Below are 8935 nucleotides of genomic sequence, written 5' to 3' on the forward strand. Positions count from 1 at the left end.
GTCCAGTGGCTTATTAAACATTAAGCTCAACAGCTTCCCTACAGGAGGGGAAAAAGGCCTCCCCCACCTCCCCCCTCCCTGCCTCCCCTCTCTCATTACAGCTGCTGAGGTATGAGACAACAGAAGTGCAGCTTCAACAATGGAGCCACAGGCCGATAGCCAATCAGTACGTTCGCCGCAGCGTTCGCCCGGCGACAGCAGGTAGGCCTGAGTGGGCCACATTAACTCCTTTTTCACAGAGGGACACACAATTTTCATGTGCTGGTCAAAGATAATAAAGCCTACACTTCAACAAGAAATCACACACACACACACACACACACAGGTCAACAAGAGATGAAATTTCAAAATAAAGTACAGTAAACAACCACAAATCAATGACTCACCACATGAAATGACAAAAAACAAGTGCAAAAATATAACAGACATCATAAAGAATGTAAAACTTATACTGAAGTGCATCAGTTCAGGTAAAATATGTGTGTGTGTGTGTGTGTGTGTGTGTGTGTGTGTGTGTGCATCAAATGCCAGAAGGAAAGACATAAGATAAGAACTTTAAGATAAGAACTTTATTGATCCCGCAGGAAATTGTGCCAGGTTTGCAATACAAAGAAGCATACAAAAGTAGGAAGTAATTTTTCACACAAAATAAACAAATAACAGAATACTATGAAAAATAACAGAGTATATACATGAGATACAGAATCTGCCTGATAAAAGGACAGCAGAGGAGGGAAAATAGGACAGAGCCTTAATCTGGAAACACACTTTTTAAAATAAATCTAGAGATTCAGAACGAAACCCAGACCCTGCTGAAGCTGCTTCAGGGGAAACAAAAATCTTGCTTTCTATTTCTATTTATTTCAACAGGAGCCAACCTGTAGCAGCTTCTAGTTCAGATGAGCTGCCCTCATGACAAGCGCTCAGTTCATAACCTCTGTGACGAGGTCAGCGACTCAGGCTGGACTGACCTCTTCTGCTGTCAGGTCTGCTGTGACTGTGTTTTAAAGAGCTTCAGCGTCCTGCTCTCCTCTGAGGGGGTTTCTCGGCTTCTCAGGTGTTGTGGCGACACTCCCTCAGGTGTGTGTGGTTGGTGGTTTGACACCTGATACCTGACAACAAGCAAGCATTGTGTGTGTGTGTGTGTGTGTTCAATGGATGATTTCACGCAGGCTGAATAAAGTGAAACTATAATCAGCCCCACGTGACCTGAGAAGCGTCGCCAAGGCAACAGCACCACCTGCTGGCCTTCAGTGCAGTTTTCAGGCAGTACAACATTTCATGGTACTTCTGTTGCTACTTCATTCTTGTGGACCAAACTGCTGCTTACATGTTAATGCATCAGTTGCTGCAAATCCAATCGTCAAATGTAACTCTGAACTCTGACTTAGAGTTTACTGCTCATCTGTCTGTGCTTTTCTTTCATAAAAATCTGTCACAGAGTATTTTTTAACGTGTGATCTTGCCGCTTTCAGGTGAAACTGAGACTCAAGGCCAGCACAGTTTGTTAGGAGGTTCAAAATCAACCAAGCTGAAGGATGCACAACAAAATCACTTCCTGGACTATTAAAGAGAAGTGGAACCCTGATGTTAAAACCCTCAGCCGTCATGTGACTGTCATCTCTCCCATTTCCTGTCGTGCCACAGAGGTGCTCCTTCATCCTGACATTGAAGGCAGGTATTGGTGATGCATTAGCGGGCCACAGACAGGACGGCAGACACTTGAATAATCTAATTAGAAGTCCTATTGGATTAGACTGACTCAGAGGGGGGAGGAGAGACAAGACAAGACTCCTTGTTTGGAGTCTTTAGAGGGACATTCAAGAATAACCAAACACTTTCTCTCTCTGAACAGCAGTACGAAGAGTGAGGAGAGGAGGAAGGAAGGAAAGGTAGGCTAACATCACATCCATCAGAGAGATATTTTTTCTAATTAGATCTGTGGGAGAGGACATGTGAGGCTTTGGAGATGTCCAGACCAGACATTTTCAGCAGGAGGGAAAAAAGAAGCAGGAGGAAGACAAATGAAATTAGGACCAAAGATACCGCTAAACCCAGTACATATCAGGTCCATCAAGCCCACGTTATCAAGAATCTAAGGAAAACAAGTGCACAGTGGACACAATATCCTCTGAGTATGGAGATTTGTTACACTGAAAAAATAGAAAAAGTGCTTTTCAAATGTCAAACTGTTGTTCTACTCAGCAGTGTTGACAGGACAGATGGTCAGAGGGACAGAGTCTGTCCCACCCTGATCAAAACTGGGACAGAAGAACGGCAAGATTCTCTGCGTGAAGTTGCAGCCACTGAAGGTGAAGATATGACGAGCAGCATTCACATCATAGAAGGAGACCAGACCCTCATCGTAATCCACAAACACCCCCACCTTCTCAGGCTTCGACATCAGATATAACTCAACTGGAGTAACAGAAAGAGCGCGGTACTCTTTTTCCTTTGAACAACACAGAGTCCAGTAACCGTTTTCATCGTATATGGTTACTGTCTCCTTCCTGTTGACTGACTCTCTGGCGACTCCTACAATCCACCGAATCTTCCCTTTAACTTCAACTTCAAAGTAAAATTGTCTTGAAGAATCAAGCCGCATCCCTAAGACGCAGGGATCAACAGAAAACCTCTCTGGGTTATCTGGGAGATCCCTCCTTACAGGACCAAGACTCACTTGTTTCCCATCATGTGACAGGATGAGCAGGGGATGCGCAGTATCAGGATCAAGCCTCACATCCACGGCAAAACGCTGGAGTGCCTTAAGCTCAGCCATATCAGACAGCATTCTCTTCAACTCATTAATGGCTGCCCTCACTTCCTCTGCATACGAAGGACAGCAGACGCTGACATCTTTCCAGTCCCTGCTGGGTGGGGCAGCTTTCAGGGACAGGAGATCCTGGAGGAGCCTGATGTGGTCCTCAGAGAGTGAGAGCTGCTCCAGCTCTGCCCTCCTCTTCTCCAGTGCAGATGTCTCCTGTTCCAGCTCTGAGATGAGGACTTCAGCCAAGTTCTCGATCTCTTTGTGCTTTTTTTCAATCTCCTCAGTGACTTTGGCCTGGACTACCTCAGCAGTGTCCTTCAGCTTGGTGAAGATCCGAACACCATCTGCAATCTCTCTGTCTGCGTTTGCCCTGCTGACCACCACTGAATCTCTGATCCCTTGAATCTTCAGTCGTCTCTCCTGAATCATCTGCTGAAGTTCAGCCTTCTTTTGTCCTGCAAGAGGAACGACTTCATGTCCCTTGTGGTCTGAGACAGTGCAGAGCATACAGACACACGTCTGCTCGATCTTACAGAAGAGCTCCAGCAGTTGATTGTGCTCAGTACACATTGTGTCTTCCAGGTTCTCCACGGGTTCGATCAGCTGATGTCTTTTCAGAGGTGGAGCTGTCAGGTGAGGCTGCAGGTGAGTCTCGCAGTAGGAGGCCACACACACCAGACACGACTTCAGGGCCTTCAGTCTGGTTCCAGGGCAGACGTCACAGGGAACTTCTCCTGGTCTGGACACGTTCTGCTCTGAGCTGCTGGCAGCTTCATGTTGAGCTGACTGCCTGAAGCGAGCGACCATCTCAGAGATTAAAGTGTTGACCTGCAGCTCAGGTTTTGTGCTGAAAATCTTGTTACAGTTGGGGCACTGACACGGGACGTTCTTATTCCAGTGTTCAGCGATGCAGGTTTTACAGAAGTTGTGTCCACATGGTGTGCTGACGGGATCAGTGAACACATCCTGACAGATGGAGCACAGAAACTGATCTCCGGACAGCAGACAGCTGGCAGCAGACATGGCTACACAATGAGAACAAGAGCAACAAGAATGAAAAAGTAAAACTGTAATGGCAGAATTTTTCTGTATTTGTTTAAAAATGATATTAAATAATGACTTTTGTACATGAGTGAAATTGTAAAATTGAAAAAATTAGTTTATTTTAATATTGGTTTTTAAACACAATAATTCTTATATCTGCTGTACTCACCAAACATTTGGCCAAGTTTGTAGTGAAGAAAGATGCGATAAACTTTAAGTTTAAATCCTGCTGTTTAGAGAGAAACAGTCCCAGCGGCGGAGCTCCTCTCACTTCAGTTTCGTTGTAGCGTCAAAGCTCACCTGTCACTCCACTGTTGCTCCACCTCTTGTTGTTGTTGTTGACTTTTTGTTTTGTTAGTTTCAAGTGACTCATTTTTGGCACGAGGTAAATTTAGTACCAGGGCTGCAACCCAGAAAAAATGTTGGCACTGATAATACACTGAGCTACATCTTGAAACCGCCATGTGGTTTAGTGAAGGCTAAAATACGCTTTGGTTCAGGTGAGGAGAAGATGGTGGTTTTGGTCACATATTTGTTCAAACGTGTTTTTCTTCCAAACATGTTTATCTCTGTTGAAAGAACATTTTAACATGGGGCCTTATGACGATGACTCACTTTTGGAGCCAGCCTCAAGTGGACATTTGTGGAACTGCAGTTTAATCCTTGATGGCTTCATTTTCTACACCAATTCCTGCTGCTTTTCTGTCATTTTAATTTCTCTTTCACTGAGGTTTAGATTGAAACACATCTTCTGTGATTTTTCATAGGATGTATGCAGGGTGAAAATGAAAGTAATTATGCGAGTGGCCTGTTTTTGAGATGCAGAGGAATGTGAAGGAAACATCCTGAACAACTGGTTTCACCTGTTCACGAAGATGCACAGTCACAATCACATGTTTTCCATCTGCTGCGGTCTGTGGTGACTCACAGCTTCTCTCCACTGATTTTCAGCACATCTTCTGACTGTGACCTGAAGGTGATCTGATCTTTTGGTTAACTGCATTTCGATTTTCAGTATGTGACTTGTTGTTTGTATGAAGATCTTGGGGAACGCGACACGTTTTCGATCTGTTGCTGTTCTACACACGGAAACATGGCGTTTGGTGTTTGTATCACCTGCTCTTACAAACGAGCTAACGACACATCAAGACAGCAGAGGAAAAAAACTGAAGGGAACAGAAAACATTTTCATTAACCTCTTAACTTAATTTCCTCTTCAGTGCATCAGAGTCACTCCGGGGTCCACTCAACATCAGCCACAACTGAGCCACACACACGCGCGCACACACACACACACACACACACACATACTCAGACCAGTACTCAGCATGCAGATGACATGAACTACCACTCACTTACTCACTCTCAGCTGGTCAGCTCCTAATGAGCACAGCCAAGTGAAAATCTAACACACACACACACACACACACACACACACACACACACCACCTGCAAATAATCATAGCGAGCCACATTAATAATGTATGAGGAGGAAAAAGCCCTCTCTCTCCCAGTAGAGAAAGGATTATTAGTGTTTTTAATTAATTGCTCTTTCTGCAGCCTGAGGAGGAGCTTCAGTTCTTCTGATCAACGTGGTGCATCTCAAAGTCAGCGAAGGCTCCCCAAATGGCTGAATCTGAATGATGCTACCTCACAGAGCACATTTCTTCTTCTACTTCCTCCACTTTTCATTGGCCAACTGCAAGTCTACACTGCTTTGTCAAGCTTCTTAAAAATGGAGAATGAGAGTGAAGGGACGGCTTTGCAGGTGTGTTCACATGCCAGGAAGTGCAGCCTGGCCTCTGCAGGAGCTGACGTGGAAGGACCCGTCCTGCCAAGGTAGCATCCTGGACTCTGACAAGCACCTGTAAACTGAGAGAGGAAGATGAGGAAGAGAAGGAGGCCATGGGATGGTCGAGGAGAGAAGGAAAGGAATCAGGGTGAAAAGAAATGAAGTGGAAGGTGCTGAAAAATAAAATCGAGGGATAAAGAGAAGAATAAGATGACAAGCATAGAGATGAGAAAGAGAGAAGCGATGGAAGAGGGAGAGGTAAAGTGAAAGAGGAGGAAAAAAGAAAGGGGGAAGCTTACACGAAGAGAAAAATTTGGAGAGGAAGAAAACAGAAAGAAAAAGACAAACAGGAGCTGAAAAGGAAAAGAGTGACGAGTGGGCGACAGGATGGACAAACAGACAAACAGAGAGCTGGAGTGATTAGATTAAACTGAGATTAATCTGTTAGAAAGTCAGTGAGAGAAAAAACACAGTTTATGTCAACTCAGGATGCAGTTTGTATTTCCACCACTGGGTGGCGCTGACTGATCATCCCTGATCTTTTTAACATGGGATCATCCAGGTCTCCTGCTCACAAAGCAGCACATGTGACTTTATGCATTAAGGACTGGATATCATTCCCAGGACAAACCTTAAGACTCTTTTATGCTGTCACACGTACACAGTGACAGTGACTGCTTGTGGTTTTACTGCAGGGCCTGTCCAAGCCTCTTCAGGGCCCTTAGCAGGGTGGGAAAACCAAAATCTACTCAAGTCCAGGAGCAACTGACTGAGGAAGAAACTTCAAAACCAAACAAAGTAAGGACAGATGACAGCTAGTATTACTACAACTCAGACTACTGTCACAGTAATAAAACTGCAGCCGGTTCAACCATGACAGAGAACTCTGGAGCCCCACAGCCTTCAGTCACACCCGAACTAACCATAACTTTCCCGTTAAGTAAATCTCATTGTAGCTGACTCACCTTACTGCTCCACCTCCTCCACCTTCACCGTCAGCAGCAGTTTCCAGGACCACACCCGCTTCAAGGAGCGCATCAAGTCCGTCCTCCAGCACCATCACTTCCACATCAGATAACAATCATCAATAATTTATTCAAACTGTCCACTTTGATAAAACTTTGATAAACTTTGACAAACTGTTTGTATTCAGTTTGCCTGAATGTGGAGCCACAAACTGATTTTTTTCACATTGTGTTGTTTTACTGAAATCTAAAAACATAAATGTACCCCACAGAGTGATCTGCTGCTAATTATGAGACCGCTGTGCCATCATTAAAAAATAAAAACATAAATGCTGTGAGGTTTCTGTCTACTATCTCCATGGCAACAAAACACTGATGTTTGGACAGGGCTGAGCCGACGTTATCTTTAAATAACATCAGCGTAGAGTCGACTCCTGGCCTGTCGGAAGCCACTCAGCGGCTTCTCCTTGATGACATAAGTGAGTATTTCCTCATCTGCTGTCGTCTCAGAGAGGAGGATTTGATTCTCTGATTCGCTCTCTGGGATACAAACCTTAATGCAGCCTTTCACTCTTCCTCCTCCTCCTCCTCCTCCTTTGACAGCGTAACACCTCACTCTCATGTTCCAGGTTAACTCGATTACACTGGAAAGTCGTCACGTGTGAGCAGCTCAGAGGTTTCTATAATCACTGTTATTATAATCAAAGGAAAGTAAATATGCAGGAATGTCAGGCTGTAATCTGTTGTCTTTACCTGAGCTGAATGTTGAAGAGGCCCTTAAACCTCCACTAATCCTCGTTTTTATTTTCTGAACAAACTCCTGATATTCACATGACGCAGCTGGATGGGGGTTTTATTTTGCCCAGTTGAATTTTGTGCTGAATTTAAGTGAAAACTGTGGCGTCACGGCGTCGGTTTGCATCATATCAGGACGTTTCCTGCTGAGTCGCAGGAAAAGGCGACTGAGTGAGTGATGTGACATGTTGCTGACCAGGCCCACCATCCCTGGTCCAGAGCCTCCCGAGGTGTCCAGCAGGGCTCAGATCTGGGACCTCTCAATATTTTTATATATTTTTTTTGTGTTTCGCTTTCAATGCAGGAACCTCCATCAGATTGGAAAACACCAAACCATCATCAGTCATCCCAAATTTAAATTAAAGAACATATTTCACACGTGCGCTCTCGAGAATCACCCTGAGCATAATGAGATTTAATCAAACACGTGAGTGATGAGCGTTTCTGCCCACGAGACCACGTGACTCACGAGGTCCCCCCTCCTGCTTCTTCTTCTCCAGCTCTGCCGGGGAGCGCTGTGAAGTAGCAGATGAAATATTAATCCTTGTGAATTTATGATGGAGGACAGCGGGCGGTGGAGGGTGGGGGTGCAGAGACAGAGAGGAAGAGGGTGGAGATTGGCTGGTGAACAGGGACACATTAAACCAAGACATCACGACAGAGGAAAGAAACATCCATCAGTCATTTTGTCTGTTAATAACTCGTAAAAGTCGCATTTTCTTTTTTGGTTTTTCTTTTTCAGTACAAATGAGCTTGTTTTCTAAAATCTCTGTCTTGATCCTGGTGTGCCAGCCTGCCTTACTGTGTCTTTTCCAACACATATTTCCAGAAAATTCACAAGAGTGCAGAGTGTATCGTCACTGGCTCCAGAAACATATTGTCTCCCTGGAAACTGAAACCCAGGAGGCTTGTGGGTAACTTTAACAGCTGTGCAGGCTTATAGGCTTATTTATTTCACCTTTGTTTCCGAAAAGTTTGTTTCACTTCATTTTTCACTTTGCTGATGTCTCTGGTAACAGAATATTGGGGTCACAGCATCGCTGAATTCATCTGAAACTGGCCCAGAATCTGAAAGTGAACTGATTCAGACTGCTGAATGTTTTATCAGGTTTCTACAAAGTGTAATCGTTAGCTTTTAAGACTTTTACGCTTGGTGGCTGGATGTTTCTCTCCAAACTATCCCTTCGGACTCATCCTGTGGTTGACTACAGAAGCTTTTCATGCCTCACAGCTGCTCATCTTTAACAATCCAAGAATATTTTTGTACTCTGACTGTAAAGTTCAGAAAATAAAGTGTTTGTGACAGACCAGCTCATGTGCCCTTGTGGAGAGCCGGCAGGGCGAAGGTCTGGACACGAGGCCAGCAGAGACAGATACCAGCACCTGAAGCCCATTAATCGTCTCCCACGGCGACGATTTCTCTCGGTTTGCGTCAGGAGGAGCAGCGGAGAGGAGAGGAAGTCCTGACAGGACGACGAGGACCTCACACACTGACCAGCGCTAACAAAGGAACACAGAGCGTCCACAGCGTGATCACTGCTGGCCTCCGTCGCCCCTCCAACACATTGTTAT

General features: G+C 44.9%; 1 protein-coding gene across 1 annotated transcript; it reads right to left on the reverse strand.

Annotated features, from left to right (window-relative positions):
- Positions 1-587: 587 nt before the first annotated feature.
- LOC124072460 (E3 ubiquitin-protein ligase TRIM41-like) lies at positions 588-4449 on the reverse strand. Its single transcript, XM_046413911.1, has 2 exons — positions 3981-4449; positions 588-3792 (listed from the first exon to the last, which is right to left on the reverse strand). The coding sequence occupies exons 1-2, from the start codon at positions 3985-3987 to the stop codon at positions 2198-2200; spliced, it is 1602 nt and encodes a 533-aa protein (XP_046269867.1). The 5' UTR covers positions 3988-4449; the 3' UTR covers positions 588-2197.
- Positions 4450-8935: the final 4486 nt, after the last annotated feature.

The sequence above is a fragment of the Scatophagus argus genome, chromosome 15, assembly GCF_020382885.2.
Source record: "Scatophagus argus isolate fScaArg1 chromosome 15, fScaArg1.pri, whole genome shotgun sequence".
Taxonomy (NCBI): Eukaryota; Metazoa; Chordata; class Actinopteri; family Scatophagidae; genus Scatophagus; species Scatophagus argus.